The sequence below is a fragment of the Diaphorina citri genome, unplaced genomic scaffold (genome assembly GCF_000475195.1).
Source record: "Diaphorina citri unplaced genomic scaffold, Diaci psyllid genome assembly version 1.1 scaffold321, whole genome shotgun sequence".
NCBI lineage: Eukaryota > Metazoa > Arthropoda > Insecta > Hemiptera > Psyllidae > Diaphorina > Diaphorina citri.
In genome coordinates this window covers 185,596-209,763 of record NW_007377756.1, presented here as the reverse complement: position 1 = coordinate 209,763, position 24,168 = coordinate 185,596, and the positions used below count along the sequence as shown (strand labels likewise).

Sequence of the window (24,168 nt, the reverse complement as noted above, 5' to 3'; positions counted from 1 at the left end):
TACAAAACCATCGACCATAACAAAAAAAAAAAAAACTAAATTTCTTCATTTCCTGCAAGGGTCAGAGATATGGTCAGTGCTTCTTTGAGGACGCTTCTATTAGATTAATCCAAGCCTAATGTAGGTACTGACGATGATTTATTTTCTCTTGGGTCCGGACTAGGCTATGGTCGATGGTCGGTCCTCCGTTGTGGACTTAAAGCACCGAATCTGTACATAGACCCCCTGGTATTTACATTAATCCGCCCCGGGCGGGAATCGAACCCGCGGCCTAGCGCTTACAAGGCAGACGCACTACCAACTAAGCTAACTAGGCTGGCAACTAAATAATAATGTTTCTCTTTTGTTGTTCAGGCAAATGATCACGAAGGCTTTCTCCTCATGCAATGTCTCCTAGAGCTGTGTCCCAATGAGCTCCTGTCTCCTCATCTCAAACAGATCTTTGTGCTCCTCTTCCAAAGACTGTCCAGCTCTAAGACTGCCAAGTATTCGAAAGGTATGTTTTATCTCCAGCTCTAAGACTGCCAAGTATTCGAAAGGCATGTTTTATCTCCAGCTCTAAGACTGCTAAGAGCTCCTGTCTCCTCATCTCAAACAGATCTTTGTGCTCCTCTTCCAAAGACTGTCCAGCTCTAAGACTGCTAAGTATTCGAAAGGTATGTCATTGTCATTCTGTTTATCTCCTGCTTTCCCAGCCTAGGCACAGAATTTTATTCTCAATGCAATTTGACCTCAGTAAGTCTACTGCTGCAGTGAACGGACTTTGCAGTCCTATGCGCCAGCCTAGTTAGCGTCCGTCTTTTAAGCGCTAGGCCACGGGTTCGATTCCCGCCGGGGCGTATTTTATCCTGAACGGATAAGGTTCGTTCTCGGAACGGCTGGCTTTCTCCTATCCTGTCTTCCGTAATCGCTTGGAGCGTACCGCGCCTGCCCTGTAAGATAAGGTTAAACGACCAACTTTCTCCTATTGTCCCATAGAAAACCAGCCGTTCTGAGAACGAACATTGTCTGTTCAGTGTAAAATCCTCTCCAGGAGGGAATCGAAACGATCTAGCGCTTACAAGGCAGACGCGCTACCAACCAAGCTAACTAGGCTGGCGAGCGTCACTTTACCCCTCTTCTGCTCTCATTCTGTAACTGATGTAGCTTTAACCTCACCTTACTCCCCGGTATGTCCATTTCCAACTTTCGTTGTTTGTTCTGTGGTACTATAATGTAAACTCGTTGGTGTTTGTGTCACTATGATATTGGGTGTTGGTATTAATGAAGCGTTCCATATACTTTGGTAGAGTATCTTTGGGTAGAAAAATTTTGTGGTTGTAGCTTCCTCTGTTGTCTTCCTTTTCGCTTTTAGCAACGATATGAAATGATTGGCCTCGTATGACTTCATGTTGGATTTCTTGTTCACGTGAATTCCTTTGTATGGTTGTGTGTTTTGAACACTGTTTTTTCTACTTTTCACCAGCACGTCTTGTACGTTGGCTCTCAAGTGTCCTAACCGAGGGCCGTTTTGAGAACGAACATTGTCTGTTCAGTGTAAAATCCGCTCCAGGAGGGAATCGAAACGACCTAGCGCTTACAAGGCAGACGCGTTACCAACCAAGCTAACTAGGCTGGCGAGCGTCACTTTAACCCTCTTCTGCTCTCACTGTGTAACTGATGTAGCTTTAACCTCCCCTTACTCCCTCAGTATTCCGCATACCACAAATCAGTACTCCCCATAGGTAATATGTCAAAATATATAAGACCTTGGTTAGACTGCGGGGGAAAAGGGAATTTTCGGTCCTACCCCAGCAGGATAAACAAGGTATATTCTATGCTAACTCTTTCTTTTTTTTTTATTCTTTCAAACGTAAAAAATATTACAATTACATGAAGCCGTTTTGAGAACGAACATTGTCTGTTCAGTGTAAAATCCGCTCCAGGAGGGAATCGAAACGACCTAGCGCTTACAAGGCAGACGCGCTACCAACCAAACTAACTAGGCTGGCGAGCGTCACTTTAACCCTCTTCTGCTCTCATTCTGTAACTGATGTAGCTTTAACCTCCCCTTACTCCCCCAGTATTCCCCATACCACAAATCAGTACTGCCCATAGGTAATATGTCAAAATATATAAGACCTTGGTTAGACTGCGGGGGAAAAGGGAATTTCCGGTCCTATTCCTCAGTATTCCGCATACCACAAATCAGTACTCCCCATAGGTAATATGTCAAAATATATAAGACCTTGGTTAGACTGCGGGGGAAAAGAGAATTTTCGGTCCTATCCCAGCAGGATAAACAAGGTATATTCTATTCTAACTCTTTCTGTTTCCAGTTGGTAGGTAAGGCGCTTCACTTTCTGGCGACAGTGGCGGACCGCGCTCAGTTCAGGGCCTCCGTGTTCGAATCTCCCGAAGTCTTTGGTGCTCACTGCAGCATTGTAGGATTTTCCCAATATCTCAATAATCCTAAAATCCAATGTTTACCTACCATGCTGACACCGGTCACTATGCGCATTTATATGTCATGGCTACTCATTTTCCTCACAAGGCTGAGTGGGCCCCGCAACAGCCAGTCACGGAATCAATCATTTGCATGGTACGAATTTCTTGACCCCGCCGGGAATCGAACCCGGGTCTCCCGCGTGCAAGGCGAGTGCAGTGACCACTACGCCATGGGAACTGACTTACATTCAATAAAGAAGAAAATTATGTATTTCATTCTCTGTCCCCAGTTAACTCGACGCCCCTGCTCAAAGCGGACGCACTCAAATTCCTCGTCACCTTCCGAAGCGTGCTTCCCCCACCCCTGCTTCTCTCCTCCCTCCCCCTCCTAGTCAGCCATCTTGAGTCGGCTCATCCCGTGGTACACTCGTATGCATCACATGCCATCGATAGAGTTCTGGTTATGCGCTCTCCCAATGGTCAGGTAAGAATATACTTCATTTATAGACTAGAATAGACTTCATTTATACTGCTAGGATGAGACATTGAGACAACCCCCTTCTCTTCCTAGTCAGCCATCTTGAGTCGGCTCATCCCGTTGTACACTCATATGCATCACATGCCATCGATAGAGTTCTGGTTATGCGCTCACCCAATGGTCAGGTAAGAATATACTTCATTTATACTGCTAGGATGAGACAACCCCCTTCTCTCCCTAGTCAGCCATCTTGAGTCGGCTCATCCCGTGGTACACTCATATGCATCACATGCCATCGATAGAGTTCTGGTTATGCGCTCACCCAATGGTCAGGTAAGAATATACTTCATTTATACTGCTAGGATGAGACAACCCCCTTCTCTCCCTAGTCAGCCATCTTGAGTCGGCTCATCCCGTGGTACACTCATATGCATCACATGCCATCGATAGAGTTCTGGTTATGCGCTCACCCAATGGTCAGGTAAGAATATACTTCAGTTATAGACTAGAATAGACTTCATTTATACTGCGTGGTCTCCCGAAGTTCTCACTTCGCTGTGCGAGAAAGTGATCATCCCCAATTTGGAACTACGCCCCTGCGATGTCGAACTCTTCGAGGACAGCCCGGAAGAGTATATTTGGCGAGACATGGAAGGGTGAGTGTTCCTGCCACGGTGGTGTAGTGGTCAAGACTCTCGCCTGGTAAACAGGAGGGCGTGGGTTCGATCCCAGCCGAGGTATGGAATTTTATTCTCGTTTATTTGAGAATTTGACGACATAATGATGGAGCTCCAAGGGTTAGGTGGTAGAGAACGCCTCCGGCGTTAACCTTGCCTAGTGGTTACCTTCCACTCAAGAGTCTATATTGGACCCATGAGGTTTGGTTTGTAGCATGCCCAATATGCCCACCCCGTAGTATGTCCCTCATCAGATGGACGAAAAGATGCATAATACTTCCCATTTAGTTGCTGGGTCAACACGAGAATAGAATATACCTTATTTATTACGTTGGGATAGGAATGAAAATTCCCTTTACCCCCCAGTCTAACCAAGGTCTCATGTACTACATATGACATTTTGTGGGAAACATCCCCAGGGAGAGGCATTAGAAATCTTCCTAGTCAGCCATCTTGAGTCGGCTCATCCCGTGGTACACTCGTATGCATCACATGCCATCGATAGAGTTCTGGTTATGCGCTCACCCAATGGTCAGGTAAGAATATACTTCATTTATAGACTAGAATAGACTTCATTTATACTGCGTGGATGAGACTGAAAGGACCCTTTACCCTCGGAGAGTTCAACCCAAGGTTTGTCTGGTACCTAGGTATATATTTTTTTAAGAGGTTTGACATAGGGACCTGCAACTGCTATGGTCTTATCGTCCCGAAATCGAAGAGAGGAGGAAGACAGGATAGGAGAAAGCCAGCCGTTCCGAGGATGAACATTATCCCATCAGAATAAAATTCGCCCCGGGCGGGGATCAAACCAGCGACCTTACAAGGCGGACGCACTACCTCCAAGCTAAGTAGGTTGGGGCTAAGTACACTACAAAGTTTATACTTAATAATAGAGCAGTTGGCAGTTGCGCTTACTTGGTTGATATTTCTAAGTTAAAGAGTAGAAAAAAATGAAGAACTAGGGAATTTTTATCTTTCTCCTACGACTTTTAGATCCGGAGATAAAGCGATTAAAAAAATACCGGTAAATCTTAAACTTTGACGTCACGGCATACGCTCCCGCACGCGATGACATCATAGGAATCGACCTTTTATTAATAATTTTTATTTCTTACAGGGTACCCTAGTGACAGCAGATGTGTTGGCCCCCCTGGCCGCGGATTTGTACAAAAATTTGCTCGTCATATTCACAAGGCCTGGTTCAGAAGAAAACGAGTATGCCATGAAATGTAAGTACCTAGGTACGAGCTTTATTTTCGTACTAGCTTTATTATCATTTTGTTATTAAATCTAAATCATGATTTATTTGTGGTGAAGCTGAGAGCTTCTTGACAAGTTTTGTAGATATCACAGCATTACTAAGAGCCTCATTTACTATATCTGACATGTCTATAGTTTTTCTTTTCAGATGTGTTGGCCCCCCTGGCCGCGGATTTGTACAAAAATTTGCTCGTCATATTCACAAGGCCTGGTTCAGAAGAAAACGAGTATGCAATGAAATGTAAGTACTAGCTTTTTTTTTTTTACTGGCAGAGTTCCTTGAAGTTTAAAGCCAGCCACTCACTATCAGGTAGACCTGATAGGTACACCAGATCAGCTCCGCCTGTCAGGTATACCTGATGAGCACACACACTATCATGTAGACCTGATCAGGTGTACTTGTCCGTTCTACGTGATAGCGTGTGGCTGGCCTTAGGAACTCTTCCACTTAATCCAATCCAGTGGACTCAACACCTAGTGACAGTAGTGACTTAGCCAGGGGATTTAACAGCTTAAATGCACCGGTTCCTTGAAAATCACTGCATCCAAGCAAACCTCATTTTCCAGCCTAGTTAGCTTGGTTGGTAGCACGTCTGCCTTGTAAGCGCTAGGCCGAGGGTTCGATTCCCGCGGATTTTATCCAGAACGGATAATGTTCTCTTTGTGTACCAGTGCAATAGTCCTAAACTAAAATGGGCGCGGCGCACAAGGGATCAGGAAGAGACCGCCTTAACATAGTAATAATGTTCGCTTTCTCCTATCCTGTCTTCATTCGCTCTTCGATTTCGGGACGATAAGACCTTAGCAGTTAAAGTTCCATCTATCAAACCTCTTAAAAAAGTTCTACTCAAAAATAGGTACATGGTAAAATTCCCTCTGTCAAACCTCTTAAAAAAAAAACAACAATAATAATAAGAACAAAATTTCGCAGGTATTATGCGAAGCATGTCCACACTGCAGGACAAGGTGGTGCCCTACCTGTCCGACCTTCTGTTTCAACTCACCCAGCGTCTGGCCGCGGCCGCCAAGAACCCCTCCAAGCCCAACTACAACCACTTCCTATTCGAGGCCATTACACTGGCCATACGCATTGTGTGTAAACAGAACCCGGAGGCCGTCGCCACGTTTGAACAGGCCCTGTTCCCCATCTTCCAAGTCATCATACAGCAGGTAATGGAAAGTGTTGAGTCATCATACAGCAGGTAATAGAAAGTGGTTTTTTTATGTGTTTAATAGGTCTAGGTAATCTAAGTCATGCATCGGAAAACTTAACGTATGATTTAAACTTAGCCTGTAGAAATCAAACGGTAATGGAAGAAAAATCATCCTTTATGACCTTTGTGTGGTTAACATGGTTGACAAATTTCATCAAAATTACAAACCGTTCGAGAGTTATGTTGAGACAAAGAAACCTGCAAACCATCTAAATAAAACTGTCAAGTTATTTTGACCATCGGAAAACTTAACGTATGATTTAAACTTAGCCTGTAGAAATCAAACGGTAATGGAAGAAAAATCATCCTTTATGACCTTTGTGTGGTAAACATGTTTGACAAATTTCATCAAAATTACAAACCGTTCGAGAGTTATGTTGAGACAAAGAAACCGGCAAACCATCTCAATAAAACTGTCAAGTTATTTTGACCTTAAAAATAAACTCAGGGTACCTACCTATCCCTAAAAATTATCATTTTTACAAGCTTTTAATTGGACTTTAAAAAACACGCACATATTTTCCATATTTACTACTTGCGTACAGCCCTAATTTTATCCTTCTAGTTATTTTCATTTCTTATTTTTCCGTCAACATAGCACCGAGTGTCCATGACAAAGTAAGTCTAATTATGTTTATTTGTTCTCAGGACACATTGGAGTTTCTCCCGTACACGTTCCAAATCCTGTCGCTCCTGCTCGAGTTCCGGCCGCGCGGCTCCATCTCGGCCCCCTACCTCGAACTCTACCCGTTCCTCTTGTCCCCGGTGCTGTGGTCCCGGCCCGGCAACATTCACCCCCTGGTGCGCCTCCTGCGCGCCTTCATCACGAAGAGCGAGCCCAGCCAGTTCTCCGCCACTCTGAAGCTAAACAACGTCCTTGGGGTGTTCCAGAAACTCATCGCGTCCAAGGTAAGAACTGTTGCGTAACAGTTGCGCTGTTGTTATGCAACAGTTGCGCTATTGTTTTGCAACAGTTGCGCCATTGTTGCAAAACAAAAAGTTTTGGAAAAAAAAGAAGAAGAAGGTAAGACACCCTCATTTGTTACGCAACAGTTTCACTTTTGTTGCAAAACGGGAATAGTTTGTTAGGCAACAGTTGTGTTTTTGTTGCAAAACAGGAATAGTTTGTTACGCAACAGTTGTGCTTTTGTTGCAAAACAGGAATAGTTTGTTACGCAACAGTTGTGCTATTGTTGCAAAACATGATCGCGTCCAAGGTGAGCAACCAGTCCTGTGGAAGCTGCTAGTTTCCTTGGTCTGAACATGGAGTAAAGCATGGAGTAAATCACGCCAACGTTAGCAACAACAGAAGTAAGTTTTAATCAGTTTTGTAGAAGAAGAAAGAAAGACCGTTTGCAAAAAAAAAAAAAAAAAAAAAAAAAAAAAAAAAGGCCTAGCGCTTACAAGGCAGGCGTGCTACCTTCCAAGGTAACTTGGGCTGGCTTACCTTGGTTCGTCCGTTGATAACAAAGTCTCCCATTCGACCATTATTGACCATCCTGTTGGCTCGCATGATAATCGCGTCCACTTCGGATATAAGTCTCCCGATATTTGAACAATACGTTTCCCGTCCATCTATCCAAGTGATTTGATCGCCGCGAATTGTCTTCAGGTCTTGCTTGTTGGTAGATTTGTTGCTGACTAGTTGTCCGTCCTTGAACACGCCGCTATGGTACATGCCCAGCACTTCGTGTAACACAGCCATACCTGAGGAGAGATGGTGAGGAAGAAACATTTCAGAGCCATTGCGGTTGCATTGGAAGTGTAGTCGTGCAACTTTTATCCATTTTTTTTGTTTTTTTTTTTTTTTTTTTTTTTTTTTTTTTTTTTTTTTTTTTTTAAGAGGTTTGACAGAGGGAACTTTAACTGCTATGGTCTTATCGTCCCGAAATCGAGGAGAGAAGGAAGACAGGATAGGAGAAAGCCAGCCGTTCCGAGAACGAACATTATCCCATCAGGATAAAATCCGCCCCGGGCGGGAATCGAACCCGCGGCCTAGCGCTTACAAGGCAGACGCACTACCAACTAAGCTAACTAGGCTGGCAACTAAATAATAATGTTTCTCTTTTGTTGTTCAGGCAAATGATCACGAAGGCTTTCTCCTCATGCAATGTCTCCTAGAGCTGTGTCCCAATGAGCTCCTGTCTCCTCATCTCAAACAGATCTTTGTGCTCCTCTTCCAAAGACTGTCCAGCTCTAAGACTGCTAAGTATTCGAAAGGTATGTTTTACCTCCAGCTCTAAGACTGCTAAGTATTCGAAAGGTATGTTTCACCTCCAGCTCTAAGACTGCTAAGTATTCGAAAGGTATGTTTTATCTCCAGCTCTAAGACTGCTAAGAGCTCCTGTCTCCTCATCTCAAACAGATCTTTGTACTTCTCTTCCAAAGACTGTCCAGCTCTAAGACTGCTAAGTATTCGAAAGGTATGTCATTGTCATTATGTTTATCTCCTGCTTTCCCAGCCTAGGCACAGAATTTTATCCTCAATGCAATTTGAGAATTTGACCTCAGTAAGTCTACTGCTGCAGTGAACGGAATTTGCAGTCCTATGCGCCAGCCTAGTTAGCGTCCGACTTTAAGCGCTAGGCCACGGGTTCGATTCCCGGCGGGGCGTATTTTATCCTGAACGGATAAGGTTCGTTCTCGGAACGGCTGGCTTTCTCCTATCCTGTTTTCCTTTTCTTGTCGATTTCGGGCTTCCTTGGTGGAGAGGAGAGGGTTCGTACATCGACCTCACCCATCTTCCTAGTCAGCCATCTTGAGTCGGCTCATCCCGTGGTACACTCGTATGCATCACATGCCATCGATAGAGTTCTGGTTATGCGCTCTCCCAATGGTCAGGTAAGAATATACTTCATTTATAGACTAGAATAGACTTCATTTATACTGCTAGGATGAGACATTGAGACAACCCCCTTCTCTTCCTAGTCAGCCATCTTGAGTCGGCTCATCCCGTTGTACACTCATATGCATCACATGCCATCGATAGAGTTCTGGTTATGCGCTCACCCAATGGTCAGGTAAGAATATACTTCATTTATACTGCTAGGATGAGACAACCCCCTTCTCTCCCTAGTCAGCCATCTTGAGTCGGCTCATCCCGTGGTACACTCATATGCATCACATGCCATCGATAGAGTTCTGGTTATGCGCTCACCCAATGGTCAGGTAAGAATATACTTCATTTATACTGCTAGGATGAGACAACCCCCTTCTCTCCCTAGTCAGCCATCTTGAGTCGGCTCATCCCGTGGTACACTCATATGCATCACATGCCATCGATAGAGTTCTGGTTATGCGCTCACCCAATGGTCAGGTAAGAATATACTTCATTTATACTGCTAGGATGAGACAACCCCCTTCTCTCCCTAGTCAGCCATCTTGAGTCGGCTCATCCCGTGGTACACTCATATGCATCACATGCCATCGATAGAGTTCTGGTTATGCGCTCACCCAATGGTCAGGTAAGAATATACTTCATTTATACTGCTAGGATGAGACAACCCCCTTCTCTCCCTAGTCAGCCATCTTGAGTCGGCTCATCCCGTGGTACACTCATATGCATCACATGCCATCGATAGAGTTCTGGTTATGCGCTCACCCAATGGTCAGGTAAGAATATACTTCATTTACAAATTTTTTTTTTTTTTTTTTTTTTTTTTTTTTTTTATGAGGCGAGGTGAGACGTAGGCGTATACAAATGAATTAGTGTGTTCACTTTGCCAACGAAGACAGTACTGGAAAAATTATAACTTTGCACAAAGAAAAATTCGTGACGAAAAGAAAAAAAAGAGAAGGAGAAGAAAAAATCGTTTCGTGTAGTGTGAACTAAGTTATACAGATATGTATCTGGACTTACCAATTTTCATTTTGAACAAATGAGATTATGGGGGGGGGGACTTAAAAATAGCAAAGGTTGAGTGCAAAATGCATCCACTCGTAATTTTTTTTGTAGCCAAAAACAAAATAAATGTCAGCCTAAAAATAATCACCCTACTTAGGGCTGATTGAGAGGCTGCCGAAAAACGCCGACCCCGTCTGAACACGGGAAAAGGCGAGGAAGAAGGAGAATATAATTATAGTTTTTTTTTTTTTTTTGGTTGGACTTGAAAATAGCAAAGGTTGAGTGCAAAAAGCATCCACTCGTAATTTTCTTAGCCAAAACCAAATATCTGCCTAAACCCTAAAAGCAATCACCCTAAGGCTGATTGAGAGGCTGGCGATAAACGCCGACCCCGTCTGAACACGGGAAAAGGCGAGGAAGAAGGAGAATATAATTTGTTGTTACAAATTCGAAAATTGAAAAGTAATTTTTTCCCTAGCATCCCAATATTTTGCTACAATATCAATGCTAGCTTCCGTGGCAGGACATAATGACTATAGTTTTTGTTGTTACAAATTCGAAAATTGAAAAGTAATTTTTTCCCTAGCATCCCAATATTTTGCTACAATATCAGTGCTAGCTTCCGTGGCAGGACATAATGTGTTGTGGTTTAATTTCAGGTATAGGGGACACCAAGGCGTACATAGTGGAAGCTTTCAAGAAGATCTCAACCTCACATCCGAACCTAATCTCGAGCCTACCCGAACTTGACCGACAGAGATTGATTCAGTTCTGTTCCTAGATCTTTTTTTTTTACTACAGGAGTCCAAGTCAAGTTATAAAATTCTCAACCTCACATCCGAACCTAATCTCGAGCCTACCCGAACTTGACCGACAGAGATTGATTCAGTTCTGTTCCTAGATCTTTTTTTTTATTACAGGAGTCCAAGTCAAGTTATAAAATTTGTTGTTGTTGTTTTCAAATGCTCGGAGTTGACGATTAGGTCATTTGCCCTCGTGCATCCCAATACTTTGCTACCAAGTTGTCGTATGGAGCTTCATGGGGGGGAGAATGTTCGGTACTGATGAACCACCTGCCTAATTTTCGGTTCCAATCAAGGACCGCCTGATGTTTACATTTTAGTGTTTCCCAAAACAACAAGAAAAAAAGTCACATAATAAAATGTGGCTTATCACGCCAAAAGAGGCCAACCGGTCTTCAGAAGACGGGAATTTACCGTGTACAACCCTTTACCCTAGGTCCCCGGGAGGATTAAGCCAATTGCGAGAAGGTGCCCCCTTTTAAACACCTAGGGGTGGTCTGAGGTAGTCTCCTTGACTTCAGCAGGAGGTTTCAAAATTTAAAAAAAGCAATAATTTTTAATAATGAAAAACAAATAAATATGACATAAATAACAAATCCCCAATCGCGAATACCCCGAGTTCCGAGCCGCCATGGACAAATCTACAGCCTCGGGCATTCCCAAGCCCTCCGGCCTCGGGGCGGCTTCTGGCGGCTCTATATCATCTTCCACATCGTCACTCTCAGGAACGGCTACGTCAGGCATGCGGCCGCCCACGCAGGTCTCGAAGATTGCGCGGTCTTGTGTGAACGCCACGCCCAAGCCGTCCCTGCCGCCAAATACACCGCAACGTAAGTCATTTATTTGTAATTTATGTATAATTTTATTTTGACTTGCGGCTCTATATCATCTTCCACATCGTCACTCTCAGGAACGGCTACGTCAGGCATGCGGCCGCCCACGCAGGTCTCGAAGATTGCGCGCTCTTGTGTGAACGCCACGCCCAAGCCGTCCCTGCCGCCAAATACACCGCAACGTAAGTCATTTATTTTTAATTTATGTATAATTTTATTTTGACTCCATCATGAGATGTTGAAACATGTTGACTCTTTTCCATCAATAAATTCGTTTATTTAGTCAAGTGAGGACCTGTTCTCTTCTTATTTTACTATTTGTTTCTTCTGTTCAGGCCTCGTCACATTCCTCATGTTCTACGTGATCAACATGGGAGCGACCAGTCTGATTCAGCTGCATCATGAGATGTTGAAACATGTTGACTCTTTTCCATCAATAAATTCGTTTATTTAGTCAAGTGAGGACCTGTTCTCTTCTTATTTTAGTATTTGTTTCTTCTGTTCAGGCCTCGTCACATTCCTCATGTTCTACGTGATCAACATGGGAGCGACCAGTCTGATTCAACTCATCGACTCTATCCAGGGGTCGCTCTTCTCCATGGTCGCTGAGAAGCTCATCCTGGCCGATCTGCAGAAGGTGAGCGGCGCGGTCAACCGGAAAATAGCGGCCTTCGGCCTCGCCAAGCTGCTCACGGAGGCCAAGGAGGTGACCGAGGGACCCTATGTACAGTTAGTGTAAACATTGTAAACAAAATGTTTTTATTTATTTCATAACCATATTTTACAATGTAGGAAATTAGGGGGTAGGTATAAACTTGAACTTATGAAAGTAAAATGTATAAAACAATAATATGGACCCAGAATATTTCTGGGACGGACAACGATGGACCCAGAATATTCCTTAGATTTTTTTTTTTTAACACTAAGGCGGGGGGTCACAAAGTGAGTTTAAACTCGGTTATAAGTTTAACTCTCTGATGAAGCAATCAGATTGGTTGATTTTAAAAAAAAATAGCCTATCAAATTGCTTTTTAAACCGAGTTTAAGAACAATGAAATCGGTTTTTTTTTTTTCTTTTTTCTAGACTTTTTTTCAAGTATCACAGTATTACTAGCTTTCATTTACTCGAATCATCATATTTATCATCGCTTGTTTCTTTGACTTGTAATGCTGCCACTGGTCCTCACAAGGCTGAGTGCACCCCAAACTCCAAGCACAGAGCCGAAAAAAACCGCGGCCCCGCCGGGAATTGAACCGGGGCCTCCTGTTTTTTTTTTTTTTTTTTTTCTTTTTTCTAGACTTTTTTCAAGTATCACAGTATTACAAGCTTTCATTTACTCGAATCATATTTATCATCCCTTGTTTCTTTGACTTGTAATGCTGCCACTGGTCCTCACAAGGCTGAGTGCATCCCAAACTCCAAGCACAGAGCCGAAAAAAACCGCGGCCCCGCCGGGAAATGAACCCGGGCCTCCTGCGTGCAAGCCTGATGTGATACCCACTCGGCCACGGAGACTACTTCTAGGCTGGCAAAATTTATTCTTGATCTAATTCTAATTGATATTTCCAGGGCTCCATTGACCGGTGCCCTACTGAATCTTATTCAACTGCCGGAGGATGATTCTACACAGCCTGAAGACCACTTTGTTGATATTGAAAACATACTCGAGTACGATGCTGCCTACTCTAAACTGACCTTCGCCGCGGACAAGGAAGAGTATGATCCATTGAGTGGTAAGTTAAGGCCTGGTCACACTACTGCACGATTTTTTTTATTTTTAATGAGGTGAAGCGTAAGCGTATACAAATGAATTTGTGTTAGTGTGTTCACAGCTTGTCTTCTTTTTTGTGTGTGCTCTGAAAGTAGGAGAATAAAAATTTGAATTTGCATTCATGATCAATTTACTCGTATCATTTTGTGCTTGGAATGACTAATGTGTACCTACACTCTAGTTTCTGAGTTATCAATTTGGGCTCGGAGCCAAAAATTATTTCTATGTTTTCAATTCCAAGTGATATTCATTTTTCAAGTGGGCTTCTGCATTATACAGATGAGATTTTGTTTTTCTTGTTTATGATGGTTATTTTGTATTTGGTGTCCAGATGTGGTACACCCACAGGGGGAAGATCTCATAGTATTGTATTGATATTGATAGTTGGTGATGTTACCATACTGTGTTTTCCTAGTAGAGAAGCCTTTTTAAATATTTTTTTGTCCAAAGACATTATCCAAGTCAAATAGCTGCATTACTTTTTTTTTCCTTTAGGCGCTTTGACACTGATAAATGACAGGTTGTTTGTGCCAATTCCGCTCTGCAGTTAGATTTTTGGGTAAAGGCTCAATTTGCTTTACTTTTGACTGTCCTCAGGCTCAAGTTTCCGTATAGGTACCCATGTATTGAAATTTTCTAACATTCAACAAAATTGTCTTATGCATAGGTACCTAATTGATTAATTAATTACCTAACATAGGTACCTATTTATTAAGTACTTATAGAAAATTAATGTAAACTGTGTCATTTAAATTCATTCAATTTTTCGCATGTGTACAACTTCAATTGATAGGCAAGGTAAGTTTGCTATGTTCTCTCTACAGTTCGAAATCTACCTATGATCTAAAATTAGGCCAAAAGAAAGCTTCTATGAAGGTATGCGTATAATATAAAATGGGTTGCACAAGCTGCTTTCAGCTTTTGTTACAAGGAGAAACAGCGTACAGCGTGTATCTATTATGAAAAGTGGAAGTGATATCACAATTCACAAAAGATCTGAGGCTGAAGAGCTCTTTAAATCTGTTACTAAAATCATTTGAAAGGTGCTCAAAAAGTAATTACCCAGTGAAACCTTCTTAAAGGTCTTATATCAACGTTATCACAATTTTTGTGTAGGACTTCTAAAAAGTTGATCAAAGATTTGCAAAATTTCGGCTAGATGACATAAAGCAATTGACTGCTGATTTTACAACCTATTACTTAAAGCTATATACCTCCAGCCTAGTTATTTGAAGGTAGCTTGTCTGCCTTGTAAGTGCTAGATGTGGGTTTGATTCCTGCCCAGGGTGGATTTTATCCTCAACAGCTTAACAGCTAAGGTTCGTTCTCTGAACGACTGGCTTTTTCCTATCCTATCTTTCTTCTCACTTCGATTTCGGGACGACTTAGACCTTAGCAGTTTCAGTTCCCTCTATCCAACCTCTTAAAAAAAGTAGGTACTTACTTTAGTTGGACTATGGAAAGAGAAATTTGCCAATAAAATTGAAAACTTCATTCACTTTGTTTGCCAAAGAACTGCAACGGTATTTTATTTATATATCCTCGATAGTATGAAATCAAAAGTTTGTGGGCGCGTATAAGATCAAACCAATACGTTGCAAGTGTAGGTAGCTGTACGATTTGAGAATTTTTTATAAATTTTTGATTCACCCAGCCATTCTTTGTGTGGAGATTTGTTTTGTATTCTTCGTACGTTCGTAATACCTGTCACGCTCAGAACGCCTGACAGACCGCGGTCTCACAGACTGTCTGAGCGTGAGCGGTCGGCATAATAAATAATACTTACCTTTACTTTTGTTTTCCTTCTTACAGGCTATCAAATCTGTGCGTTTGCTTCAGAAAAATGGATGACGCTTGCTATCTTGGGGAGTTATGAATTAAATATCCATATAGAAATTCAATTATAGGTAGTCATTTAGATTAAAAAAAAAAAAAAATCAGATTCAAAACGCAATATATGACACCAAAGTTCGACAGAAGTTTGAATAATTTATTAAAATAAAGTCACCAATAAGTAATTTCATTTATGTATTTATTTGAACTTCCATAATATCAAAATGCATGAAACAACTGCTTGTGGAGTCTACAAAAGAGAACGAGATTAAGCTGGACAGAGCTGAAATTGCGAAACTTGTGGAGATGACACGCAAAGTTGAAGAGAATGAACGAAATCAAGTTGAAACAGATGTAAACAAAACGGCCATGAACTACGTTATACAACAGTTAACTCAAAATACCCAGCCAAAACCATCTGCCTTGAGACTCGAAGACAATGCTCAAGATTCTGACGAGAAAATTACCAGCGAGTCCCATGGTAATCAAAATCACACTGTCAAAACCGGAGGTGAAGATGGTGACGACAAAATCAAGAAAGGTCTCAATAAAGAAGAGAATGCAGACAAACCTCTGACGAACTCGAATACTGAGAGTGCCGAATCCAATCGACCTCAGCTTTATATCAGCGAACAAATGCGAACCAACATCAACGAGTTACTGGCACAGTTAGCGGGAAATGGCCCGACAAAAACGTCACCACCGGTGAACAAACAATCGCAACCAGCGGGGAACAAACAATCGCACCCAGCGGTGACAACCCCTGTTACTACTACCAAGAGAACTCCTGTAACCATGACAACGGAGACATTTGTCACAACACCGTCAGCACCAACAACCATCATAGACCAACCCTCAAGATTGCGCGGTCTTGTGTGAACGCCACGCCCAAGCCGTCCCTGCCGCCAAATACACCGCAACGTAAGTCATTTATTTGTAATTTATGTATAATTTTATTTTGACTTTTTAGGAGTTTGCTGTGAGCACTGCCCTAGGTACTCTAATAAAGCATGTAATTTTAGTTCGTATAGCCCAAGTTTCACGCCAGAGAGCTTACAGCTTGCACAATTGCTAGGTGCTTTGACGGAAACGAAAAATATGGAAATTAACAACACATGACTAATAGTGAATGCAACTAGAATCAATTATTATAGATAGGTATAGATATTATTTATATTTTTAATATCATTGTCATTATCGTGTATATTTGTTCCGGAGATACAGTGATCAGAGAGTGAGTAGGTTTCCCATTTATAAATACCGACTCACAAGTATTGGCTCATTTTATTTATTATTATTATTTTTTAAGATCTATGTCACTTTTCTGCAGAGAAATGTTCGAATTTCTAGTCTAGGCTTGACGACACATACCTACATACCATTAGGGTTACTAGGTTTAGGCCAGTGAATGGAAGACCCCCCCGCAGCGAGTTTTAGATGACTATTGTTTCACCAAGTTGGGATTGTTTGAACTCTTGATGATGTGAGAGTATTGGATTTAGTCAGGGAGCACAGAGATCCAAATGGCTCTGAAATTTCCGAGTGTTCTGACTTACTCCACAGCTGTCACAGATCGCCAGGGTCCTTAGCTTCGGACCTTAGCGAATGTTCTGACGTAAAATGAAATCCACAAATAAGAAACTTTGTCTCTTCATTTTACAATCTGAAATCAATTGCCAGCCTAGTTAACTTGGAGGGTAGTGCGTCTGCCTTGTAAGCGCTAGGCCGCGGGTTCGATTCCCGCCCGGGGCGGATTATATCCTGATGGGATAATGTTCGTTCTCGGAACGGCTGGCTTTCTCCTATCCTGTCCTCCTTCTCTTCGATTTCGGGACGATAAGACATCCATTGTTATTCAGTTCACTGTTCCCTCTATCAAAATAAATCGGTTGTACGGTGGACTTGGAATATGGTGACAAACATTTAAATACCTCAATATACACATTTAAATACCCCAATACACACATTTATGCCTCAATACACACATTTAAATACCTCAATACACACATTTAAATACCTCAATTCACACAGTGAATATTTTTCAAAGAAAAAATGAGAGCTTTCTTGAAAAAAATTCAGTCACGAATCTAGTCTAAGTTCCTGAGCTCTCGGGCCTGAGAGTCTGAGTCTAAGTTCCTGAGCTCTCGGGCCTGAGAGTCTGGGAGAGTCAGTCTTGCCGCCTGACTAAAGTGCCGAAAAAACCAATTCAATTTAATAATTATTAGAAATTGATCCTCTGGGACTAGGATGTGCTTTCTGCCTGTCATCCAGCGTCTGGTACCTTCATTCATTCAACTGCAAGACCACACAATTTCCGACCATTCTCAGTTCGCACGTTAAAAGTTTAGAACCCAGTACCGTTTAAAGTTCAAGTGCCGAAAAAACCAATTCAATTTAATAATTATTAGAAATTGATCCTCTGGGACTAGGATGTGCTTTCTGCCTGTCATCCAGGGTCTGGTACCTTCATTCATTCAAGTGCAAGACCACACAATTTCCGACCATTCTCAGTTCGCACTTTAAAAGTTTAGAACCCAGTACCGTTTAAAGTTTGTTGAAATAATAAATTAAAGTGCCTCCGTTTTCGAATTAAATTAAATAATTTAATTTTTTTCCTTAACCTGGAGCTGTTTACTTTCAAGATTTTTTTATGGAGGAAGTTTTTGAAAGAATTATTTAAATTTTCATTCGTCCCAATTTCAATTTTCGAATTGTGATATTTTACATGTAGTTGTGCCAATGACGTAATATTCTGAGAGTGCCGAATCCAATCGACCTCAGCTTTATATCAGCGAACAAATGCGAACCAACATCAACGAGTTACTGGCACAGTTAGCGGGGAATGGCCCGAGAAAAACGTCACCGCCGGTGAACAAACAATCGCACTCAGTGGTGACAACCCCTGTTACTACTACCAAGAGAACTCCTGTAACCATGACAACGGAGACATTTGTCACAACACCGTCAGCACCAACAACCATCACAGACCAACCCTTGAATCCTGTCACCACGTATTCAAAACACCCTCAGGACAGTGGGGATGATGGTAAAGTCAAAGAAGATGATGTCAACACATCTTCAAAACACCCTCAAGACAAGGATGATGATAAAGTTAACGAAGATGATGTGAAACTTCTGCTTCAGCGGTTGTTCGGAAATGCCAACGAAGAAACGCTGAGACCATTTCTACCTCAACGACTTGCCCGGGAAACATCGAGCTCTCAAGCGATGGAAACCAATTTGGAAAACGCTGCCGGGAATCGTACCCTGACGGTTGAGAAGACCCTTGCCAATTTGCGATTGAGGTCGAGTCGAAAACATGATGGCTTGGGTGGTTCTGATGTCAGACGTTCTATGGAAATTGACAAGAACAGTTTCAGTAAGAACACCCACATGATCCGAAACAAGGGAATCGTACCCTGACGGTTGAGAAGACCCTTGCCAATTTGCGATTGAGGTCGAGTCGAAAACATGATGGCTTGGGTGGTTCTGATGCCAGACGTTCTGTGGAAATTGACAAGAACAGTTTCAGTAAGAACACCCACATGATCCGAAACAACAAAAACACCAACAGCTTCAACAATACCAAAAACATCCTCTACAACAGCAAAAACAACAAGAACGTTTTCTCCAAAAACAACAGCACCAATTATATTTTCAACGATGACAACAGCAACAATGAAACCAAAACCATGTTCAACTTCAGCAAGTTCAGCAACAGCAATTATCTTACAAATGTAATAGCCAATGGAAAAGCAGAATTTTGAATTTGGACGAATTAGATCGAAATAATATATGGAATTGTAAATACTTTTCCATACTTTGGTGATATAGGGCACAGGTGGTGTAGACTTGTAGAGAATAGAAAATAGTGGCGACTACATAGCTTGTCCCGGGATGGAGGATAAAATCCTCGGCACTGAAAACTTTAACAATTTTATAGTCACTCTAAAAAGAAGAGCACAGTTGGTCGAAAGCTTTATGACCACCTCTGTGCTGTGGCTGAGTGGTCAAGAGCACTGACTTTCGGGGCGGAAAATTTCTGACCTATAACTTTTCCGTTCTTGTACTTACATGGATGTAAAAGATTGATGAATAATCAGAATCCCAACTCCCTCTTGAATCGGTTCGGCATTCAAGATACTGTGACGGATTTGCTCAACCGAGTGGGTTTCGATCAGACGTTCTCCATCGGGAATAAGATCGGCATCGATCGGCCGGACTCGATTCTCAACAAGGTCGAGTTGGGTATGAACAACGTGATCAATGTCAATCAGCAAGGTCTCCTGAACCCAGGACAAGGACTGGGAGGATTATACGGCGGGAACGGACCAGGGCAGTATCCAGGAGGCAGTGGCGGTGGAATCAGCGGCGTGGGAACCTATGGTGCTCAGGCAGGTGTGTCTGGTAGTGGCGGCGGGCCGTTCGGGACACAGGCAAGCTGGCAAGGTCAAACACAGGGGAGCTTCCCAATCGGTGGAAATCGTCCACCAGGGTATCCACCGGAGGGACAGTTCGGTGGCGGACCACCAGACAGTGGAGGAGGGATTGGTAACAGTCAGGCGTTCGCCAACGGTCCTGATGGTCAAACAGGGAATGCGGGCGGTGGCGGACTTCTCAGTGGCATACTGAACCAGGTAGGGAACCGATTGGGGTGGGGCTCTTCCACGAACAAGAACGATCCGAAGGAGTATTACAAGCAAGGAGGAGCGTGGTGGGTAAACCAGGAGAACAGCCAGGAGTATTGGCTGGAGGAATCCTTGCGAGATGTGTTGGACACAGGACGGACAGCAGACAACCAGTCCGAGGCGGTGCTCAAGTATCTGGTGGAGACACAGATTAAGAAACTCATAGCCACCTTTTGAAAGAATTATTTAAATTTTCATTCGTCCCAATTTCAATTTTCGAATTGTGATATTTTACATGTAGTTGTGCCAATGACGTAATATGTATATGCAGACACTGGGTTTCAAATTGGACTTTATTGGATTTAAACTTGTGTGGATAAACATCTAATTTTCATCGGAGTTTGAATTTCAATGAGTTCTTTCGTTACTGTAAAATATCTAAAACGGATAAGCAAAAATAAATAACGTTTGGTTATGTAAATAATTTTAAATTGCAAAAACTGCTTTTTGCGTGGACTCGTTTCGAACAACCGAGGCGGATTAGTTGCCTGTTGCTGACACCATGGTATCTCTGTACTTCAACGTATTCAGCTCACTGAGTCTGAGCAATCTGTTGCCTCGCGTACAGCTCTCCAGTTTGATGAATAATCAGAATCCCAACTCCCTCTTGAATCGGTTCGGCATTCAAGATACTGTGACGGATCTGCTCAACCGAGTGGGTTTCGACCAGACGTTCTCCATCGGGAATAAGATCGGCATCGATCGGCCGGACTCGATTCTCAACAAGGTCGAGTTGGGTATGAACAACGTGATCAATGTCAATCAGCAAGGTCTCCTGAACCCAGGACAAGGACTGGGAGGATTATACGGCGGGAACGGACCAGGGCAGTATCCAGGAGGCAGTGGCGGTGGAATCAGCGGCGTGGGAACCTATGGCGCTCAGGCGGGTGTGTCTGGTAGTGGCGGCGGGCCGTTCGGGACACAGGCAAGCTGGCAAGGTCAAACACAGGGGAGCTTCCCGATCGGTGGAAATCGTCCACCAGGGTATCCACCGGAGGGACAGTTCGGTGGCGGACCACCAGACAGTGGAGGAGGGATTGGTAACAGTCAGGCGTTCGCCAACGGTCCTGATGGTCAAACAGGGAATGCGGGCGGTGGCGGACTTCTCAGTGGCATACTGAACCAGGTAGGGAACCGATTGGGGTGGGGCTCTTCCACGAACAAGAACGATCCGAAGGAGTATTACAAGCAAGGAGGAGCGTGGTGGGTAAACCAGGAGAACAGCCAGGAGTATTGGCTGGAGGAATCCTTGCGAGATGTGTTGGACACAGGACGGACAGCAGACAACCAGTCCGAGGCGGTGCTCAAGTATCTGGTGGAGACACAGATTAAGAAACTCATAGCCACCTTGCTGCAACATCTGGCCGAGGCGAAGGTAAAGCCTGTGGAGCAAGTCAAGATGAATGAAGCAGCGGAGACAGAACTGAGAAAGCTGACACCGGAGCAAATCAAACGGATTGCCCACGACATTGTGGAGCGGGAGAAATCGAAACTGAACGAATTGAACCGACAGAAAGTCCGCGGCAACCGCAAGCCCGCGGGTGGGGTCAAAAATAAACAAAGAATTTATGGTGGGAAAGGGACGTTTTATGAAAAATAAAATCCCATCCCCCTACTGTTGTCATGGGATTTTTCTTGAAAAATCTCGTCCTCAACACGCTCCCCTGTGCTAGATCCCTCCTTGAGTCCTTATTTATGTGGCTTTTCCCCCTCTAGAAATCTTATAGCATTCCTGAGATAAATCTGTCTCCCCATATGTCTCCCCTTAATTGTGTTAGTTGTGTCCAAGTCGTGCCCAAAACTACTCCCCATAATATGTCAAAATATATAAGACCTTGGTTAGACTGCGTAGGAAAAGGGTGGGTTGACCGAAGACGATTTGAAACAACTGCTTGTGGAGTCTACAAAAGAGAACGAGATTAAGCTGGACAGAGCTGAAATTGCGAAAATTGTGGAGATGACACGCAAGGTTGAAGAGAATGAACGAAACCAAGTTGAAACAGATATAAACAAAACGGCCATGAACCACGTTATACAACAGATAACTCAAAATACCCAGCCAAAACCATCTGCCTTGAGACTCGAAGACAATGCTCAAGATTCTGACGAAGGGAAAAGGTACTTTTCAGTCCTATCCCAGCAGGATAAACAAGGTATATTCTATTCTATTCTAAATCTACGGCCACATCACCACACCACGGGTTGGGAATAGGGGAAAAGGGGATTTTCTGTTGAGAACCGCTGTTATTAGGGAGTCGAAAACGTCTCATGTGTGTTAATAGATCTCATGTTGGTGTACAATAACGATAAATCAACACCAGCTTCATATGTGTACTGGGTAAATAGTATAATATGTATGCACTGTGTGTTAATAGATCTCATGTTGGTGTACAATAACGATAAATCAACACCAGCTTCATATGTGTACTGGGTAAATAGTATAATATGTACCTATGCAAGTATAGATTGCACCTGAAGCCCTGGAACTGATGTTAATCCTGCTCGAATATTGTCGATCGATGTGAATCGACGGACAATGTATGGACACACCTTAAAACCAAAAAATACCTACCTAGCTCAGCAGTCAGTCTAAAGATTAAGAAGTTCAGCCAGCCTAGTTAGCTTGGAGGGTAGCTCGTCTGCCTTGTAAGTGCTAGGTCGCGGGTTCGATTCTTGCCCGGGGCGACCATTATTCCAAACAGATAAGGTTCGTTCTCGGAACGGCTGGTTCTCTTGTATCCTATTTTCTCTTAGATCTCGTTATGATAAGCGTTTTCTATGTAAGATTATATTTTGTGTTGAGTGTTGTTGTGAGCGCCCCCCCCCCCCCCCCCAAGTGACAGCGTTAGTCACTAATTAAGCAGCGTGTAGCGGGGCAGGGTGGGAAGGGAGTGTTGTGTGGCGGGATCTCATCTGGACTTGTGTTACTCAAAACATTACCGGAGTGCTCCTTCAGATGTTCAATGCGACGCTTGCACACATGGCCCACTTGTAGCTCTTCACCAATGCTTTCTCCTGCCTTTCTTTTCAAAGCCTGCAGACGTTCAAACATTCCACCAAGAAGACGAGTTACTTCGGTAAGCGGAGGTTTTTCAGAGCTAGCAATGGTTTTCTCCAATTCATTAGCTGCTGACTGGACATAGGACACTTCCCGATCTATGGTTTTCTGAACGGCACGGAATTTCTTGTTCAGAATCTCATAGGGGACCTTCAGAGTAGGATGTTCCAAGCACTTTTTATCAGTCATGATTATATTGTGCTTGGAACATCCTACTCTGAAGGTCCCCTATAATTTTGACTTTTTAGGAGTTTGCTGTGAGCACTGCCCTAGGTACTCTAATAAAGCATGTAATTTTAGTTCGTATAGCCCAAGTTTCACGCCAGAGAGCTTACAGCTTGCACAATTGCTAGGTGCTTTGACGGAAACGAAAAATATGGAAATTAACAACACATGACTAATAGTGAATGCAACTAGAATCAATTATTATAGATAGGTATAGATATTATTTATATTTTTAATATCATTGTCATTATCGTGTATATTTGTTCCGGAGATACAGTGATCAGAGAGTGAGTAGGTTTCCCATTTATAAATACCGACTCACAAGTATTGGCTCATTTTATTTATTATTATTATTTTTTAAGATCTATGTCACTTTTCTGCAGAGAAATGTTCGAATTTCTAGTCTAGGCTTGACGACACATACCTACATACCATTAGGGTTACTAGGTTTAGGCCAGTGAATGGAAGACCCCCCCGCAGCGAGTTTTAGATGACTATTGTTTCACCAAGTTGGGATTGTTTGAACTCTTGATGATGTGAGAGTATTGGATTTAGTCAGGGAGCACAGAGATCCAAATGGCTCTGAAATTTCCGAGTGTTCTGACTTACTCCACAGCTGTCACAGATCGCCAGGGTCCTTAGCTTCGGACCTTAGCGAATGTTCTGACGTAAAATGAAATCCACAAATAAGAAACTTTGTCTCTTCATTTTACAATCTGAAATCAATTGCCAGCCTAGCTCCACAGCTGTCACAGATCGCCAGGGTCCTTAGCTTCGGACCTTAGCGAATGTTCTGACGTAAAATGAAATCCACAAATAAGAAACTCTGTCTCTTCATTTTACAATCTGAAAACTGAAATCAATTCCCAGCCTAGTTAGCTTGGAGGGTAGTGTGTCTGCCTTGTAAGCGCTAGGCCGCGGGTTCGATTCCCGCCCGGGGCGGATTATATCCTGATGGGATAATGTTCGTTCTCGGAACGGCTGGCTTTCTCCTATCCTGTCCTCCTTCTCTTCGATTTCGGGGCGATAAGACCTCCATTGTTATTCAGTTCC

At 43.0% G+C, this 24,168-nt stretch overlaps 2 protein-coding genes across 2 annotated transcripts in view; both read left to right on the top strand.

Moving 5' to 3' along the window:
• LOC103507551 overlaps positions 1-13,686 on the top strand; it is a 35,929-nt gene extending 22,243 nt beyond the window's left edge. The window contains exons 8-16 of the mRNA XM_026822370.1: positions 2,718-2,911; positions 4,703-4,843; positions 4,981-5,086; positions 5,777-6,015; positions 6,708-6,968; positions 8,138-8,279; positions 12,046-12,271; positions 13,107-13,273; positions 13,643-13,686. Coding sequence (XP_026678171.1) covers positions 2,718-2,911; positions 4,703-4,843; positions 4,981-5,086; positions 5,777-6,015; positions 6,708-6,968; positions 8,138-8,279; positions 12,046-12,271; positions 13,107-13,273; positions 13,643-13,686 — 1,520 coding nt within the window. The remainder of the gene's footprint in view (positions 1-2,717; positions 2,912-4,702; positions 4,844-4,980; positions 5,087-5,776; positions 6,016-6,707; positions 6,969-8,137; positions 8,280-12,045; positions 12,272-13,106; positions 13,274-13,642) is intronic.
• Positions 13,687-16,007: 2,321 nt separating this feature from the next.
• LOC113466718 (CAP-Gly domain-containing linker protein 3-like) overlaps positions 16,008-24,168 on the top strand; it is a 43,119-nt gene continuing 34,958 nt past the window's right edge. Inside the window, exon 1 of the mRNA XM_026822369.1 lies at positions 16,008-16,065. The gene's annotated coding sequence lies outside the window, so the exon portion shown is untranslated. The remainder of the gene's footprint in view (positions 16,066-24,168) is intronic.